General features: G+C 42.3%; 1 protein-coding gene across 5 annotated transcripts in view; it reads right to left on the bottom strand.

Annotated features, from left to right (window-relative positions):
* Positions 1–14,561, bottom strand: part of LOC110495862 (integrin beta-6) — a 20,098-nt gene extending 5,537 nt beyond the window's left edge. For 2 of the 5 annotated variants that reach the window (XM_021571356.2, XM_021571357.2), the window contains exons 1-12: positions 8,613–8,736; positions 8,385–8,460; positions 7,828–7,907; positions 6,918–7,116; positions 6,382–6,628; positions 5,709–5,874; positions 5,325–5,486; positions 4,941–5,036; positions 4,541–4,630; positions 3,061–3,195; positions 2,500–2,917; positions 2,088–2,310 (exon numbers count right to left, since the gene is read on the bottom strand). In XM_021571356.2, coding sequence (XP_021427031.1) covers positions 2,088–2,310; positions 2,500–2,917; positions 3,061–3,195; positions 4,541–4,630; positions 4,941–5,036; positions 5,325–5,486; positions 5,709–5,874; positions 6,382–6,628; positions 6,918–7,116; positions 7,828–7,907; positions 8,385–8,442 — 1,874 coding nt within the window. In that variant the 5' untranslated portion in view covers positions 8,443–8,460; positions 8,613–8,736. Of the gene's footprint in view, positions 1–2,087; positions 2,311–2,499; positions 2,918–3,060; positions 3,196–4,540; positions 4,631–4,940; positions 5,037–5,324; positions 5,487–5,708; positions 5,875–6,381; positions 6,629–6,917; positions 7,117–7,827; positions 7,908–8,384; positions 8,461–8,612; positions 8,737–14,356 lie in introns of those variants that run through there. The other 3 variants (XM_036952318.1, XM_036952317.1, XM_036952319.1) reach the window with 3 other exon arrangements.
* Positions 14,562–20,787: the final 6,226 nt, after the last annotated feature.

Here is a 20,787-nt window from a genome sequence, read left to right on the forward strand (position 1 = left end):
GAGTTTAATGGCTGTGATAGGAGGAAACTGAGAATGGATCAACAACATTATAGCTACTCCACAATACTAACCTATACGACAGTGTTACTCCACAATACTAACCTATACGACAGTGTTACTCCACAATACGAACCTATACGACAGTGTTACTCCACAATACTAACCTATATGACAGTGTTTCTCCACAATACTAACCTATATGACAGTGTTACTCCACAATACTAACCTACATGACAGTGTTACTCCACAATACTAACCGATACGACAGTGTTACTCCACAATACTAACCTATATGACAGTGTTACTCCACAATACTAACCTATACGACAGTGTTACTCCACAATACGAACCTATACGACAGTGTTACTCCACAATACGAACCTATACGACAGTGTTACTCCACAATACTAACCTATATGACAGTGTTTCTCCACAATACTAACCTATATGACAGTGTTACTCCACAATACTAACCTATATGACAGTGTTACTCCACAATACTAACCTATATGACAGTGTTACTCCACAATACTAACCTATATGACAGTGTTACTCCACAATACTAACCTATATGACAGTGTTACCCCACAATACTAACCTATATGACAGTGTTACTCCACAATACTAACCTATATGACAGTGTTACTCCACAATACTAACCTACACGATAGTGTTACTCCACAATACTAACCTATATGACAGTGTTACTCCACAATACTAACCTATATGACAGTGTTAGTCCACAATACTAACCTATATGACAGTGTTACTCCACAATACTAACCTACACGACAGTGTTACTCCATAATACTAACCTATATGACAGTGTTACTCCACAATACTAACCTATATGATAGTGTTACTCCACAATACTAACCTATATGACAGTGTTACTCCAGAATACTAATCTACACGACAGTGTTACTCCACAATACTAACCTATATGACAGTGTTACTCCACAATACTAACCTACACAACAGTGTTACTCCACAATACTAACCTATATGACAGTGTTACTCCACAATACTAACCTATATGACAGTGTTACTCCACAATACTAACCGATACGACAGTGTTACTCCACAATACTAACCTATATGACAGTGTTACTCCACAATACTAACCTATACGACAGTGTTACTCCACAATACTAACCTATATGACAGTGTTACTCCACAATACTAACCTATACGACAGTGAAAAGAATGAAGCCTGTATGAAATACAACTATTCCAAAACATGCATCCTGTTTGCAACAAGGCACTAAAGTAAAACAGTTAAAAAATGTGGTAAAGAAATTAACTTTATGCCCCGAATACAAAATGTTATGTTTGGGGCAAATCCAACACAAGTGAGTGCCGGTCTGAGTACCGGTCTTGATATTTTTAAGCATGGTGGTGGCTGCATCGACAAGGACTAGGGAGTTTTTTGAGGGATAAAACTAAACGGAATAGAGCTAAGCACAGGAAAAATCCTAGAGGAAAACCTGGTTCAGTCTGCTTTCCAACAGACACTGAGAGACAAATTCATCTTTCAGCTGGACAATAACTTAAGACACAAGGCCAAATATACACTGGAGTTGTTTACCAAGACGACATTGAATGTTCCTGATTGGCCTAGTTAGTTTTTACTTATATTGGCTTGAAAATCTATGTCAAGACTTGAAAATAGCTGTCTAGCAATGATCAACAACCAACTTGACAGAGCTTGAAGAATTTTTTAAAGAATAATGTGTAATCCAGGTGTGCAAAGCGCTTAGTGATTTACCCAGAAAGACTCACAGCTGTAATCACTGCCAAAGGTGATTCTAACATGTATTGACTCAGAGGTGTGAATACTTATGTAAATGAGATATTTCTGGATTAAATTTTTTAACACATTTGCAGAAATGTCTAAAAACATGTTGTCACTTTGTCATTATGGTGTAATGTGTGTAGATGGGTGCGAATTTGTATTTATTTAATCCATTTTGAATTCAGGCTGTAACACAACAAAATGTGGAATAAGTCAAGGGGTATGAATGCTTTCTGAAGGCACTGTAATAAATGACCCACTGGGAAACTGGACAGGAGTGTGGTCTTCTTACCTAGCAGAGCTACAGGAGTCTCCACAGGTAGGGCACTTTTCACAGGTGTCTCCAGAGGCTCCGGGCATGGAACACACACACTTCCCGCACACACACTTCCCCCGTCCGCTGCACAGCGCTCCGTCCTCCGACACACACGTGTCCCTGCTGCTGCTGCAGTTACAGTACTCCCCTATCCAGCCGCTATGACACACACACTCGCCGCAGTCACAGTCCCCGTGACCTACACACACACACATTAGCACATTAGCACATTAGCACGCAAGAAAGTAACTACAGTATATCCTGAAGGTCATATGTTATATTACTGAGTCATTGTGATGTCAGTACATTATCTGCTTTCATCAAAAGAGGAAGAGGTGAAACCACAACGCTCGTCATGAGAGTCCGTGTTTCGACCGTAAGTACACACCTCCACAGAGTAACCCTCGGAACCTCACACACGAGAAGTCGTCACACTCGCAGTAGGCCCCGTAGACGCGTCCGAAACTAGACGGGTGACACACACACTGGCCGCAGTAACACTCCCCTTGCCCGCTACAGGACTCCGAAGCGCCACTGGCCTTGCAGTTACTGCTCTGGACGCTCTCCTCCGTACACTCACACTTGGAGCCCATGTACCCGGGATCACACAGGCAGGAGCCACACTCCAGAGATCCCCGGCCCAGGCTGCAGTGACTGCTGTTGGGCTCGGGGGTCTGCTGACAGACACAGGAGCACAGGGACTCCAGGTCTATCTCCAGGGGGTCCTGAAAGCCCACCGGTTTGATGAGGAAACGCTGGGGACCGTCGAGACACTCAGAGAGTTCTACAGTCACATTGAAGGAGACCTGGGAATCACAGAGGTGTTATATCATACATGCATTGAGATGGCTGTATAGTCAGTTGGCAACTTGTTTTACGACAATATGAAAATATAGGAATATTGTTCTTTAATATCACTGACCAGCTGACGAGCAAAATGGGAACAAACCGTGTCTCCAGCTTTGACGTTGGAGCATCGTTTCTGTCCAGGTAGTACCGTCCCATCCTGACAGATCGCTGTGAAGGAGATCTGTAGATCCTCCGTGTCTCCTAGCACCTCCAGCTCTATCTCAGACCGCAGCTCCTAGAAACACAAAGGTAACCTATAACGGGGTCATGGCCAGGTCCTAGACCTCGTGAGGGAAGAGTTCAGGTGCGTTTTTTTTGTAGTTTATTCAATGCTGTATTTTACCTCACACTCAATGGATTATGCTGTCTCTTTAGTGTGGGGGGGGTGTAATAGGAGTGTGTGTGTGTGTGTGTGTGTGTGTGTGTGTGTGTGTGTGTGTGTGTGTGTGTGTGTGTGTGTGCGTGCGTGCGTGCGTGCGTGCGTGCGTGTGTGTGTGTGTGAAAGAGAGAAAGGGAACCATTATAAGCTTCTGCAATCACTGACTTATTACACCCTTTTTAAGTCTACAGTATGTTCCAACACTGCTAAGGTTTACTCAGCTGGGCCTATTCATTCCTAGTCTTCCACTATATTGGTAAGTCCCTTTCTCTGAGTGGTTTGAGTCATGATCCCTGTAACTTCCCAGGTATTCCGTCAAGCTCCCAGGTATCCCAGGTGTTAGTAGCCAATCACCACAGGGTATAGTGAGGCAGATATGACTCTAATATAACTCTTTCTCTAAGTGAGCACAGTGTTGACAGAGTACTTGACATTTTTATCCTTTCAGTTCCTTTGGGGAAGATGTGGTCTGTGTGATGCTTGAGAGAAACAGCTTGAGCTGATACACCGTGTACTCATGTACAGTGTACTAGGAGGAGCACTAAATCAATATCTCGCTATCACAAAAATAAGCTACATCGGTAATGTGGCTAACCTCTTAATCGCTTTCACATAAAGTATGTCCTGTACATTTCGTATTGTGCTAGATGCTAGATGCTAAGTGCTTTGCCATTAGCTCGGTGATGAATAAAGCCCCCTTGGCATAACTAGAGGAGCCAGACGTGACTTGGCTATGGTAGGCTGTTCAGGAAGTGTCTGATGAAGTGATTAGAAGCTGTGGGTCTGCTCTCATCCCCCTCAACGCACACACACACACACACACCACTCGCGCATACCCTTGTGCACACACTCATACACACACACACGCTGCCTGTAGGCCTGAAGCCAATAGGGATTAGACTGTAGGGAGGAACAGCGAGCCACGATAGAGGATCAAACAGCAGGGGCGAGTGTAGACCTGCTGACAGCATACCGAGGTGCAGAGAGGAGAGGAAGAGAGGGGGGGAAGGAACGGGGATGAGAGAGAGGAGGGAGAGGGGTGGTGGGGAGAGGAGGGAGAGAGAAGAGATAAACAGAAAGGAAGGATCTAACCCGAGGGAGCTAGTCAGAGGTCACTGTGTCCATGTACTCCGCAAGTCTTAATAGTCATGCTAACTAACAAACACACTGTACTCCCACAGTGACAGAATCGTATTCTCACTTTATACGCCGTCACAATCAGTTCCAGGATGTTCCTTGAATCTGACTCCAGAACCCCCACCGTGGCGCCAGGTATGAAACTTGCATAGTTCTGTGATAAAACACACAACAGACACACTGTTACTGTTCATGTAGGTTGGCCGACCAATCACAGCAACATCATAAGGAAGTAAAGTTCTACCGAAAACAGGAAGAAGAGAGGGCTTGTTCCAACACGTCCACTGAGAGCAGGTAGCGAATCAAATATGCTAACCCCAACGATACACAGAGATACATTTTCCTTCTCCATTCCATAACCGGTTCCATTCCACATACCTGGTTTCCACCCGGTGTTTTCTGACAGGTAAACGTCACATTGCTGTTGGGAAAAGGACAATGGAGGGAGAAGGAGAAGTTCTCACCTCGTAGTTGTGTTTCTGATTTTCAGTCACAGCGAATATAAGCAGGATATTATTGTCCACCAGTTTATCCATCAGCTGTCCCAGAGTTGGGTATTCCTGGATGGACAAAGTCAGTATTTAAAAACCTCAGACTATAGTATTTCATCCCAATGAATGAAACAATTACATGTATTTCTAAAGCCCTTTTCACATCAACAGTAATAAAAAGTGATTTACAGTCACCCGGCCTAGGCCCCAAAGAGCCAGTAGTCTTTACAGTAAAGGGACACTCCTTCACCATGGATAGGAATGAAAGCCATGTTATAGTATCATAAACAGTGAATCCTTGTACTACAACCCCAGTCATAGAAGTAATAAATGAATCTGATGTGACTGTCCCCTTACCAGATGGGCAGCCATAGAGTATTCATTGTTGCTGTCCAGATGGCACTCCCCGTCGTTAGGGACGACGATGCCTGACATCTTGCTGTCCATCCCAAAGTGAGAGTCGGCGTCGCTCACAAACACCAGCAGACGCATGGAGTCGTTCCTCCAGCCTATCTTGTCCTAACAGGGAGAGATGAGAGATTATTATACTGCAATAATACTATAGTCCGTTGTCAAAGCACGCCCGAAGTTCCCTTGAAAAATAAAGATATTCTATTCCCTTCCTTTAGATTCTATTTTGCAGTATTATTTTCTGTTCGGCTCTATTCTATTCTGTTAAAAATGGCTACCATCTTTGGGGACAAATCAAATCAAACCTGAACCACAGACTCGCTCACTTACCCCACAGACAGCAGCCTGCATAATGGCATCGAAGCCACACTCCGGCAGGTCGATGTTGGCAGACACATGCTGGTTGGTGATGATATTGTTGAACTTCTCTGTGCTGCTGGTGAGGGGTAGGACGTGTTTGTATCCAAACGTTGGCAGACAGCTCTCATCCACACTCCTGCATGGGAGTACCATAGAGAAACATAGCGTATTACATCTATGACCGGGGTTCCCCCTCTAAGACAAATTCAAAATAACAGAACTTTCCATGACTTCCCATGTCTACAGATAAGACATTGGGGGTTGAATATTTCCATCACTGTTTAACTAATGAATTATTACTAGATATTACTATTACTTACAACAAGTAAGCTTGTTATAAACATACTCAAAAACACTGTGTCGTTTACTAAGCTCTTTTAGTGAGAAAATCTGTCTCTTCCACAGAAAGATGGTCCTTTGTAGCTTAGTTGGTAGAGTATGGCACTTGTAACCCCAGGGTAGTGGGTTTTGATTCCCGGCGACACCCATACATATTCACACATGACCGTGAGTCGCTTTGGATAAAAGTGGCCGCTAAATAGCATATATTATATTATTATATAAAGAAAGTGCTCTTCATTTGTACTTCAACCATAGAGGATGTGGTTTTCAATTCAGTTCTCACAAGCACACTGTACCCTACCTACAAGGGTTCTCCAGCTCTCCAGGAGTGATCTTAATGAACGGGAGGACTGGTTTCTCAACGAAGGACCCAAATCCAAGTCTGAATTTACTGGTGAGCTTTGCCATCTCCTTGGACAGGGTGGAGCCCAAGTCTTTAATCATCTCCAGGTCGTCAATCATGGAGGCCGAGAGGTCCATCAGGTAGTAGATGTCTACAGGGTAGTCCTCTGTCTGCTGCACACTGACCTGGAAGGTCACCTCACTGCCTGAAAGAAAAAATAAGAAACTGTTTTCTGTCTCTCTCTCCGGGCTCCATTCAGTTCAAGGTCTGACCATGCTAGTGAGAAATTCTATTGATATTATTATCTTGATGTGAAAAATGGTGTGAAAATGTAAATTAAACATCCTTCATTCATCAAAAACAGTTTCTAAATCAACTTCAAATCACTGCCAGTGTGTACCCACAGTGTGAGCAGTTTACAATAGCTGTATAAATAATGGACACAGCGACTGCCCCCAAGGTCTCCATCAGTAACTGTATAAATAGGGGTTTACCAGTTCGGAGTTTGAGGGCCATCTTCTGTGGTGATATCTCTGTGCTGTTGGTATTTCCTGTCTTCTTCCCGAGTGGCTGGTCCCGGAGGACCTCGGAAGTGGTCACTGGGAATTCCACCTGGTCCTGGGGACAGCCTCTCTCTTGGAGGAGGTACGGCGTGTCACATCGCTCACTGATTAAAAACGAGTCGGTGAAATTCTGAGAGGTTAAAAACACCACAAGGTTTTACTCCCACATTACAACCAATCTGACACAGAGACTCTTACATATTTATCTGGTGTTTCGTCAGTCAGTAGTCATATTCATACTATAGTACTGCCTGAAAGGTAGAACTTCTGAAGATCATTTGGAAATATTGCCATCATTAAATCATTTCACAACATTTTTTTTTTGACTCTGCACTGCAGTTTGCTCCATCAACAACATGTGGCATCAGAATTCCATATCAAGTTAGGCTAGTTGCACATTTATGAATTCATGACACGTTTTCCTGCTGGACTTGCATCAATGTTATCCCCTAGATCAGCGTTCCTCAATAGGCAGTGATTTTATTTTAGTTCTGTGCAAAATATAGATATATATTTTTATACATATATACATTTCGTTCTTGGACATAAAAGACTGTACAATCAGCAGAAAATGGCGTCAACGTTATTTGTATTCAGGAACTCGGTTCCCTAGTATTCCCACGCATAAATAGAGAGGCATTTTTTATCGTATCCCAGTGTAATTCAAGTTTGAAATCCTTCTGTTTTTGTCAAATATTGCATCTGTTTGGAATTCTTGCGGTCAATTTGTAGGGCACAAATTATGTATAACTATAATGCGGCCCCCCGACCATCCGCTCAAGTAAAAATCGGCCCACGGCTGAATGTAATTGGGTTCCCCTGCCCTAGATGTACAGCCTACCTCTTGTGTGCACCATGCACAGTGGGAACCAAGCTGGAGACACTCGTCACAAGTCACTGCACTGCCAACCGAACATGTTCCTACATGGACACCACACGGGGAATATAGAATATAGAAGTGGTCAGCGTGGTTGTCCCTGTCTAGCACGGGTTACATCTTCTCACGGCACTGCTGTCTGGCGTGTTATACTTTTGTCTATCAGTATATGAGTGATTGTTTAGTGCCTCTGTCTTTGTGATGCGCCTGGTTAATTTGCGCATGAATAACCAGAGCAAATGCTAGGTTATGTTATCATGATAAATCACAATAATTATTGTGTGTGGGGGGGGGGGGTTAAAAATAAATATTTGTATATATAATCCACTGGATCAAATAAACTAATTGAAATGTAATCAATACATTGCATGCATGTATGACGTGGAATATTTACCTCTATAAAAGTAAAATAAAACTGCTATAATCTTGGGGAAAATCTGGATATGCTGCAGTTACATGTAAGCTTGAAAGGAAAAGTTATTTAATTAATCAAAGCCATTCGATCCGGTCTCTGGTCTTACCCTCCACGTTGTTGATCCAATGCCGAAGAATCAGGAGTAGAAGTACAGCAGTCCCCATTGGTCCTCGCGGTTACTACTATAGGCATATGAAAGAACAACAAAACATTATCTGGTACTCTCATATGTACAGTAAAATTGACAAAACAAACAGGTATTTCCAGCATTAGTAAACTTCTCTTGGTATCACTGTCTAGGCTAAGCGACAAGAGAATGCGCCGTCTTTCTTACCTGGCAGGAAAGACGTTGAGTGCCTGCGTGGTTCAGACATTCTTACCTGCCCAGCCTTTTATGTTCACTTCCGTACAGGTGAGAACATAAACGGAACGGGACTACAGAGAGTGAGTGAGAAGTGAGTGTACGGACGTGAGCTATGAGAAGCCAGAGACAACAGCTACATTGAACTGGGTTTTAATTCAATGGAAGATTATATGATAATCGAAATATAACAGAAATTAACTTGTATTTTTACATATATCTTTTTTTTTAAAATCAATATAATTTGTTAGCCTGCAATCTTAAATTGTTATAACAAATATTGAAGTGAAGGTTATGGGATAAATGATCAAATCCATGTAACTATTTGTACACACAAATTAATATCTTTGAAATAGTGTTTCAAACGTTCACCAATATTTCAAAAATGGGGAAATAGCATGTTTCATTCTGCCTTTCTAAAGAAGTCTGTAATGTGCCCGAGGACTGATCATTCTTCATTTTAAATCTGCCATGACAGGACCTCGGATTCACTGCAACATATATAGTGTTGAAAGTTAGAATATGAGTATTGATGCAGTTACGAAGTTATTTGTAAGGTGTGTAAATTTACGTATTCTTTATACATGGGTAATTCACTTGTATTAATGCCTTATGACCTATAATGGCAACCTGATACATACCTTGGCCAGTAGGCCGATTCCCTAGTGATCACAATATAATTATAACATTTTCCATTCGACACTTTTATACAAAGCGACTTATAGTCATGCGTGTATACATACATACATATGGGCGACTCCGGCGGGAATCGTACTCACAACCTTTAGCATTGCGAGCGCCATGCTCTACCGACTGAGCCACACAGGACCGAATACACTTGATCAAGTCAAATCCCAGTGGTTATAAAACATTATACTTTTGAACTTCCAGAATATACCCATAGTTCAGTGGGTCATGACGGCCTGTCTGTCAATGTGTTGCAGTATATGTTTAATCAGGTCTTCACTGCCCTGTCCTTGAGATGTATTATATCGTGGCACACATTGTCTTGTTTGTACCATTTTTGCACGATAACACGTCTCCATCAACTGTTGTCTATTGGCTTTAACGTCATACTCATATGTTGTATTGGCCCATATAGCGATCTGACCTGATCCATTCTGGAGCTGTGTTTAACAGGGTGTAGGGCAACGTGATAACCAGACGTGCCACACCGTAAGTCATTACCCCTGAATTACTCAGATGAGATACTGCAACTGAAAATAAATATGTTAATATTTAACATGACAAACCCCTCAGAAATGTACATATCTCAAGGGTTCATTTTGATTTAATGATTAACAGTAGGGACGAAAAACTACATCTCGGGCTCTTTTGAAAAGTAGTCTATTGCTCAATAGAAAAATCCTCATAAACTGATGTGTGTGTGTGCGTGCGTGCGTGTGCGTATGTAACCTGTGAGTGAATAGGCGGTGAATGTGTGTGTGCGTAGCACATGTGTGTGTGTGTCTTAACAGTCGGTGTGTGTAGGTGGTGAACAATTGACAGCTGCAGTGTGGATTTCTCAGCTTGTCCGTTCCAGACGGAATATCCTACTAAAGCAGCATCACACCCCTCCGAATCGCAGTAAGCCCCTCATCTGTTACTCCAAACCCCCTCCTGTCCTTCTCTGTTACTCTCCCCCTCTCCTCTGCTCCCTTCTCCACTTCTCCTCTCATATTTACTCAACTCTCCAAATGATTCTTCCATTATAATCTCTCCTATAGTCCACTCGTCTTCTCTCCAGTCTTCTGCCACCTTCATCCTTTATCCTGTCCTCCTCCACCCCTAGAGGCGCCCAGCCTTCAGTCATTCCCACTGTCATCCCATCTCAGCTGATGGATGGAGTGACAGCGGAATGACAGCACTTGTCCTCTGCCACTTTGCAGCTCCCTTCATTCTTTATCTGACTAGAGGACAAACATTTGTACTGTTTTGCCACCGCTGTTCTGAGAAAGTACACAGGCCACCCATACAAATCTTTAAAACATACACAAGTGTGACCTTTTAAAATATGATCTGTTGCTAAGACATCCATTAATTCATTAAATTGTCTAACCTAATTGTACTACCTAATCCACTCAGGTCATTCATTAAATTGTCCTACTTAATTGTCCTACCTTACTTACCATCTTAGATGTCCATTCTTCCATTAAATGGTCCTACCTAACCAGCCCAGATAATCATTCTTCCATTAAATGGTCCTACCTAAACCAGCCCAGATAATCATTCTTCCATTAAATGGTCCTACCTAACCAGCCCAGATAATCATTCTTCCATTAAATGGTCCTACCTAACCAGCCCAGATAATCATTGTTCCATTCAATGGTCCTACCTAACCAGCCCAGATAATCATTGTTCCATTAAATGATCCTACCTAACCAGCCCAGATAATCATTCTTCCATTAAATTATTCTACCTAACCAGCCCAGATAATCATTCTTCCATTAAATGATCCTACCTAACCAGCCCAGATAATCATTATTTCATTCAACTATCCTACCAAACCAGCCTCGATATTCATTATTTCATTAAATTGTCCTACCAAACCAGCCTAGATAATCATTCTTCCATTAAATGATCCTACCTAACCAGCCCAGATAATCATTCTTCCATTAAATGATCCTACCTAACCAGCCCAGATAATCATTCTTCCATTAAATGATCCTACCTAACCAGCCCAGATAATCATTATTTCATTCAACTATCCTACCAAACCAGCCTCGATATTCATTATTTCATTAAATTGTCCTACCAAACCAGCCTAGATAATCATTCTTCCATTAAATGATCCTACCTAACCAGCCCAGATAATCATTCTTCCATTAAATGATCCTACCTAACCAGCCCAGATAATCATTCTTCCATTAAATGATCCTACCTAACCAGCCCAAATAAACATTCTTCCATTAAATTACCCTACCTAACCAGCCCAGATAATTATTCTTCCATTAAATTGTCCTAATTAATTGTCCTACCTTACCATCTTAGATGTCCATTCTTCCATTAAATTGTCCTACCTAACCAGCCCAGATAATCATTATTTCATTCAGTATCCTACCAAACCAGCCTCGATATTCATTATTTCATTAAATTGTCCTACCAAACCAGCCTAGATAATCATTATTCCATTAAATTGTCCTACCGAACTAGCCTAGATATTCATTATTTCATTAAATTATCCCACCAAATCAGCCTAGATAATCATTCTTTAATTAAATTATCTTACCACACCAGCCTAGATATTCATTATATCAATAAATTGTCCTACCAAGTCAGCCCAAATAATCATTATTTAATTAAATTGTCCTACCAAACCAGCCCAGATAATCATTATTTCATTAAATTGTCCTACCAAACCAGCCCAGATACTCATTATTTCATTAAATTGTCCTACCAAACCAGCCCAGATAATCATTATTTCGTTAAATTGTCCTACCTAACCAGCCCAGATAATCATTATTTCATTAAATTGTTCTACCAAACCAGCCCAGATAATCATTATTTAATTAAATTGTCCTACCAAACCAGCCCACATACTCATTATTTCATTAAATTGTCCTACCAAACCAGCCTAGATAATCATTATTTCATTAAATTGTCCTACCAAACCAGCCTAGATAATCATTATTTCATTAAATTGTCCTACCAAACCAGCCCAGATAATCATTATTTCATTAAATTGTCCTACCAAACCAGCCCAGATAATCATTATTTCATTAAATTGTCCTACCAAACCAGTCGAGATAATCATTATTTAATTAAATTGTGCTACCTAACCAGCCCAGATAATCATTATTTAATTAAATTGTCCTACCAAACCAGCCCAGATAATCATTATTTCATTCAGTATCCTACCAAACCAGCCTAGATATTCATTATTTCATTAAATTGTCCTACCAAACCAGCCTAGATATTCATTATTTCATTCAATTGTCCTACCAAACCAGCCCAGATAATCATTATTTCATTAAATTGTCCTACCAAACCAGCCCAGATAATCATTATTTCATTAAATTGTCCTACCTAACCAGCCCAGATAATCATTATTTCATGAAATTGTTCTACCAAACCAGCCCAGATAATCATTATTTCATTAAATTGTCCTACCAAACCAGCCTAGATAATCATTATTTCATTCAGTATCCTACCAAACCAGCCCAGATAATCATTATTTCATTAAATTGTCCTACCAAACCAGCCCAGATAATCATTATTTCATTAAATTGTCCTACCAAACCAGCCCAGATAATCATTATTTCATTAAATTGTCCTACCAAACCAGCCCAGATAATCATTATTTCATTAAATTGTCCTACCAAACCAGCCCAGATAATCATTATTTCATTAAATTGTCCTACCAAACCAGCCCAGATAATCATTATTTCATTAAATTGTCCTACCAAACCAGCCTAGATAATCATTATTTCATTAAATTGTCCTACCAAACCAGCCCAGATAATCATTATTTCATTAAATTGTCCTACCAAACCAGCCCAGATAATCATTATTTCATTAAATTGTCCTACCAAACCAGCCTAGATAATCATTATTTCATTAAATTGTCCTACCAAACCAGCCCAGATAATCATTATTTCATTAAATTGTCCTACCAAACCAGCCCAGATAATCATTATTTAATTAAATTGTCCTACCAAACCAGCCCAGATAATCATTATTTCATTAAATTGTCCTACCAAACCAGTCCAGATAATCATTATTTCATTAAATTGTGCTACCTAACCAGCCCAGATAATCATTATTTAATTAAATTGTCCTACCAAACCAGCCCAGATAATCATTATTTCATTCAGTATCCTACCAAACCAGCCTAGATATTCATTATTTCATTAAATTGTCCTACCAAACCAGCCTAGATATTCATTATTTCATTCAATTGTCCTACCAAACCAGCCCAGATAATCATTATTTCATTAAATTGTCCTACCAAACCAGCCCAGATAATCATTATTTCATTAAATTGTCCTACCTAACCAGCCCAGATAATCATTATTTCATGAAATTGTTCTACCAAACCAGCCCAGATAATCATTATTTCATTAAATTGTCCTACCAAACCAGCCCAGATAATCATTATTTCATTCAGTATCCTACCAAACCAGCCCAGATAATCATTATTTCATTAAATTGTCCTACCTAACCAGCCCAGATAATCATTATTTCATTAAATTGTCCTACCTAACCAGCCCAGATAATCATTATTTCATTAAATTGTCCTACCTAACCAGCCCTGTGTCCCAAAAAAGTGTACACCAGCATGTCAATAAACCCTTAGCCAATCTTTGGGTCAGATGGTCATGTCTAACCATACAGTGAGAAATAGAAAAAGCTTATTTTCATATTCAATGTTGCTTTTCCAAGGTTTCATTCCCACCATCCGTCCCATTGTGAGGGAGGAAGATTCTCCCACACAAAACCTGCCAGCATTCCTAACGAGACTCCAACCTCTACTCCCGTTGTTGAGACATGAACATGATATTGGCTTTGTCAAGTTTAGGGATTCCCAAGAAACTGAATCCTAGTCATTACTCCTAGTCATTCCTTACAATGAGATGCCTGCTCCGGATTGAACGCAGTGCTGTGTGATATGATATCACAGATATATCAGTGTGTGTGTGTGTGTGTGTGTGTGTCGGGCAGGCCGTGTTAATACACAATACATTACAACGGTCGGCACTGCAATGAGACCAACTCACCTACAGGGGCCTCCTCTGGTACCATGCTGTCCTGTCAAAGGGGCGCTGTGTCCTTGTCACCGCCTGAAAAATGAGGGGAGAGGAATCAGGGAGACGCCGCCACTGCCGCCGGCCCTCAAAACGTCCAGTTCCAACTGCAGCCCTGGGCAGGAGTAACTATAAACCTACAGTAACAGACAGCTTTATGAAGCATGACGCTGCCTGTCCCTCTCACCCTCCCCACTGCCCATGCTCCCAGGCTGATGGGGGTGGAGGGGTATTGATGAGTGATGGCAGCAACTGCTGGTGGGTCTGAGACATACAAATAACAGCCGTCTTCATTAGAGAGGGATGGTAGCAGAGTAGCAGAAATGCAGATTGACTGACAGGCCAAATGTGCCAGTGTTGCCCTCTCTTGGTTGAGGCAGTAGGTTACAGCTCCCAGTGAGGAGCTTGTGTCAAGATGTAAAGCACAAATATTTAGGACATGTGTGCGTGTGTGTGTGTGTGTGTGTGTGTGCGTGTGTGTTGTTTATGTCACTGTCTTGTGTTTGGAAGTGAACATCAAGCCCAGTGACTTAATTGAATCAAGTGCAGAGGAAGGTCAGAGATGAAAGGAGTGACACTGTATTAATGTTGTCTCTCCCTATGGTGGTATGATTGGAATGTGTGTGTGTGTGTGTGTGTGTGTGTGTGTGTGTGTGTGTGTGTGTGTGTGTGTGCGTGTGTGCATAAAAAAGATACGGAGAGAGAGAGAGAGAGATAAAGGAGGTGGACAAGGCGTGCATCGTAGGAATGAGAGTCAAACTGCACATTCAGGCAAGGCATCATTCCCAGAAGTCAATGTGGTAACGATTCTGGTTCAAAATGGCTACCAGGCTAATCAGGCCGACTCTTTGCCATGTGGTACAGTTACCCTCTACTACTGAAGAGTAAAACACATTAGTCACTTTTTACATTGCCACCGTAAAATGTATCCATAGGCCATGCTGTAACCCCATAAAGATATGTGCCAGAAATATTTATTTAAAGGTCAATCAGCCCATTTCCTATGAAATACCATTGAACAGAAATGAGTGAATGAATCAAGACACGAGAGGCCACAGACTCTCTCAATGTCTGCACCCCCGATGTCTGCACAGGCACCCCCAATCTGACCTTGGTCCTACTTTAGGGAATAGCGCCATGTGTCCCTTCAGCTGTGGAGAATTAGACATCAGAAAGAGCGAGATAAAGGAGAGCAAGAGAGCGAGCGAGAAGGGGGGTGGGGGAGGGGGGTGGGTGAGACAGAGAGAGAGAGTGCTAATCCTCCATCATTTGCTCCTTATGTTCATAGGGTCGATTTTCTTGCGTGGCGTGGGGGGGCATATGCCTGGCATTACAGTCTGGCTGGGCGGTGTCCGGGGCGTATGTGTGTGTGGTAATGGGGGATCTTGCACCCCAGTTTTTTTTTCATCCCTTTACTGGTAAGATATATGGGACATGGTGCCTTTGTGTCTATGGCATCAGCTCAAGTAAGCTGCAGGCTTTAACAGAGAAGCCCCATAAAAGACACTGATATCACAAAGGATACATTACAAGCAAGGTTAGCGTCATGGATATATACTGTATGTTTATATACATCACTGGTTAGCAAGTACATTGATACATCAAGTTCTTATCAAGACAGTGCTAACGATGACTTAAAGTGGAATCTGAAAATAAATATTATTCTATTTATAGGATTTTGGACATCTACTAGGTCTACTTATTGATCTGAATGCATAGCCCCCTCTGCTGTTGATTGAAGGTACTTAAGGTAAATCAAATAACATTTTATTGGTCACATATTTAGCAGATATTATTGCGGGTGTAGCGAAATGCAGTGCAGTAGTATCTAACAATTCACAACAGTACACACAAATATCAAAGTAAAATAATGGAATTATAGAAATATATATAGAAATATAGAAATATTAGGACAAGCAATGTTGGAGTGGCATTGACTAGAATACAGTAGAATACAGTATATAAACTCAACGAAAAAAGAAACGCCCTCTCGCTGTCAACTGCGTTTATTTTCAGCAAACTTAACATGTGTAAATATTTGTATGAACATAACAAGATTCAACAACTGAGACATGAACTGAACAAGTTCCACAGACATGTGACTAACAGAAATTGAATAATGTGTCCCTGAACAAAGGGGGGGGGGGGGGTCAAAATCAAAAATAACAGTCAGTATCTGGTGTGGCCACCAGCTGCATTAAGTACTGCAGTGCATCTCTTCCTCATGGACTGCACCAGGTCTGCCTATTCTTGCTGTGAGATGTTACCCTTTCAAGGCACCTTGAAATACATTTTTGGGGGAATGGCCCTAGCCCTCACCCTCTGATCCAGCAGGTCCCAGACCTGCTCAATGGGATTGAGATCTGGGCTCTTCGCTGGCTATGGCAGAACACTGACATTCCTGTCTTGCAGGCAATCATGCAGAGAACGAGCAGTATGGCTGGTGGCATTGTCTTGCTGGAGGGTCATGTCAGGATGAGCCTGCAGGAAGGGTACCACATGAGGGAGGAGGTTTTCCTCCCTGTAACGCACAGCGTTGAGATTGCCTGCAATGACAACAAGCTCAGTCCGATGATGCTGTGACACACCACCCCAGACCATGACGGACCTTCCACCTCCAAATCGATCCCGCTCCAGAGTACAGGCCTCGGTGTAACGCTCATTACTTCGACGATAAACGTGAATCCGACCATCACCCCTGGTGAGACAAAACCGTGACTCGTCAGTGAAGAGCACTTTTTGCCAGTCCTGTCTGGTCCAGCGACGGTGGGTTTGTGCCCATAGGCGACGATGTTGCCGGTCATGTCTGGTGAGGACCGGCCTTACAACAGGCCTACAAGCCCTCAGTCCAGCCTCTCTCAGACTATTGCGGACAGTCTGAGCACTGATTGAGTGATTGTGCGTTCCTGGAGTAACTCTGCAGTTTTGTTGCCATCCTGTACCTGTCCCGCAGCTGTGATGTTAGAACTTACCGATCCTGTGCAGGTGTTGTTACACGTGGTCTGCCACTGCGGGGACAGTCAGCTGTCCGTCCTGTCTCCCTGTAGCGCTGTCTTAGGCGTCTCACAGTACGGACATTGCAATTTATTGCCCTGGCCACATCTGCAGTCCTCATGTCTCCCTGCAGCATGCCTAAGGCACGTTCACGCAGATGAGCAGGGACCATGGGCATCTTTCTTTTGGTGTTTTTCAGAGTCAGTAGAAAGGACTCTTTAGTGTCCTAAGTTTTCATAATTGTGACCTTAATTGCCTACCGTCTGTAAGCTGTTAGTGTCTTAACGACTGCCCCACAGGTGCATGTTCATTAATTGTTTATGGTTCATTGAACAAGCATGGAAAACAGTGTTTAAATCCTTTACAATGAAGATCTGTGAAGTTATTTGGATTTTTACGAATTATCTTTGAAAGACAGGGTCCTGAAAAAGGGACGTTTCTTTTTTTGCTGAGTTTACATATTAAATGAGTAAAACATTATGTAAACATTATTAAAGTGGCCAGTGTTCCATTATTAAAGTGACCAGTGATTCCATGTCTATGTACATAGGGCAGCAGCCTCTAAGCTGCAGGGTTGAGTAACCGGTTGGTAGCCGGCTGGTGACAGTGACTAAGTTCAAGGCAGGGTACTGGGCGGAGGCCGGCGAGTGATGAATATTTAACAGTCTGATGGCCTTGAGATAGAACCTGTTTTTCAGTCTCTCGGTCCAAGCTTTAATGCACCTGTACTGACCTCGCCTTCTGGATGATAGCGGGGTCAGCAGGCCGTGGCTCAGGTGATTGATGTCCTTGATGATTTTTTTTGGACTTTCTGTGACATTGGGTGCTGTATACGTCCTGCAGGGCAGGCAGTGTGCCCCCGGTGATGTGTTGGGCAGAACGGCACCTTCCTCTGGATAGCCATGAGGTTGCGGGCGGTGCAGTTGCCATACCAGACGGTGATAAAGCCCGACAGGATGCTCTCTATAGTGCATCTGTAGAAATTTGTGAGGTTCTTAGGGGCCAAGTCGAATTTCTTCAGTCTCCTGAGGTTGAAGAGGTGCTGTTGCACCTTCTCCCCCACACTGTCTGTGTGGGTGGACCATTTCAGATTGTCAGTGATGTTTTCCCCCGAGGAATTTGAAGCTTTTCATCATCTCCACTGCGGTCCCATCGATGTGGATGGGGCATGCTCCCTCTGCTGTCTCCTGAAGTCCACAATCAGCTCCTTCATTTTGTTGACGTTGAGGGAGAGGTTTTTTTCCTGGTACCACTCTGCCAGGGCCATCGCCTCCCCACTGTAGGCTGTCTTGTCGTTGTTGGTAATCAGGCGTGTTGTGTCGTCTGCAAACTCGATAATTGACGCAGTCATGGGTGAACAGAGAGTGTGGGAGGGGGCTGAGCATGCACCCTTGTGGGGCACCTGTGTTGAGGATCTGCGCAGTGGAGGTGTTGTTTCCTACCTTCTCCACCTGGGGACGGCCCATCAGGAAGTCCAGGACCCAGGGCGGGCTTCAGACCCAGGGCCCTGAGCTAAATGATGAGCTTGGAGGGTACTATGTAAAATTACATGCTTCTTGTCATTTCCCGTTCTAACCAAAACAATAGCCACAATAGCTGTAACTGAAGGGGTTCAAGTTAAGATTTAGTAAGCAACTACATCGAAAAATGAAATGTGAGACATAAATGACGAAACAAACTCACCTCATGGGGCTGATTCATGGTGGGTTTTTATTCAAATGTTTTTATAAAGGAAAGCACAAGGATAAGATTGGTAGAACAATCTGGTGAAACAATGGCTGTAACATACATAAAGAAACAAAAATACAAAATGAGCGTATTTTTCTTTTTCTAACTGATGATACACAGCAGCATCATCACCCGGACATGTAAAACAAACAAATCTATCTTTCTGCATAAATTACTACTATTTCATTTGATTTATCGTCATCAGCCAGTCTATATCACACAAGTGTTGGTGGAATTTGCTGTACAACTAGCCTATTGATCCAGACACAGAATTGCACTTGGTTCAGACATCGCTAGCTATGCAAGACTACAAATAGTATGGTTGCAATTTAAACTTCCATCTTTCAGACTTCTGCAACCCCCCCCCCCCACCACCACATTAACTGCCAACACAAAGTCCCATACAGCGAAGGTGTGTGTGTGTGTGTTTCAAGGGAAGAATAGATCAAGTCTAGCCGCCTACACTACCACGTGGTGGGTTTGCATTCCTCTAATATAAAAAATAAAAGAAATCGCCTCATTCCCCAGCCTATTGGAACATCTGTTCGACAAGCAGCACTTGGTTTTTCTTTTAAGAGACTCCAAAACTAAGGCGGAGCTAAAACCATATTCTACCTGTAATAATGTTCATATCGGAAAAACACAACAAAAACAAGATTCAGCATGATACTATACTAAACAAAACATAATGTTTCTTTATTTGAGGACAGAGTAGTAGGAGGAAGAATTGTAAAAATTGCTATTGGCCAGCTCCTGAGCTTGGCTTTGGGTGCATTCCAAATCTCATCCTATTTCCTTTAGAGTGCAACGCGTTTGACCCATAGAGATACATAGAGGACTCTAGTGCCCAGAAGCCTATTGGCTTGGCAGCGCCATCGAGGACTTTCCCCATTTTGAAGTAGTCAACTAGGTGGGACTTCCAATGGGTTAAAGGGATACTTCGGGATTTTGGCAATGAGGCCCTTTATCTACTTCTCCAGAGTCAAATGAATTTGTGGATACCATTTTTATGTCTCTGTGTCCAGTATCATTGAAGTTAGAGGTAGTTTCGCGAGCCAATGCTAACTAGTGTTAGCGCAATGACTGGAAGTCTATGGGTATCTGCTAGCATGCTAGTAGATAAAGGGCATCACTGCCAAAATCCCGAAGTATCCCTTTAAGGAAGGATCACATAATTCCATCCAGGTCAACACGAGGTATCAGCCAATGAATTATAATTGTGAGTAAATATTCCATAACTACAGGTGGCAGTATATCACCAACCTTATCTTTATACCTGTTCAAACAACACAGATGGCAGTGGGCACCCTTTCAGTTTGTTTACCAACTCGGAAGTAGTAGAAGAAATGTACTTCAAAATGGAGATGGCTTCAATGGAGCTGCCCGTGCTCTCACAGACGCCATAATGGGATAAATACAATGATGTGATGTCTATCTAAGTCTATGTTTTGAACATAGCCCTATGTGAAAAGAATATGGGTCAAAAGTAATGCACTACATAAGGAAAATGGTGCAATTTGGTCCGCTGCTTTTGTGTTCTTCTCTGGTGAGGCGGGCTGGACCTGCAAACCCAGCCGTACCAGCCCAGACAGAACTCTGAGGTAGATAAAACCAGTCACACATGACCACACATGGTCAAGATGACCATTAGAGCAAAAAATTAAATTTTCTTTAAAGACAAC

This window comes from Oncorhynchus mykiss, chromosome 18, assembly GCF_013265735.2.
Source record: "Oncorhynchus mykiss isolate Arlee chromosome 18, USDA_OmykA_1.1, whole genome shotgun sequence".
NCBI lineage: Eukaryota > Metazoa > Chordata > Actinopteri > Salmoniformes > Salmonidae > Oncorhynchus > Oncorhynchus mykiss.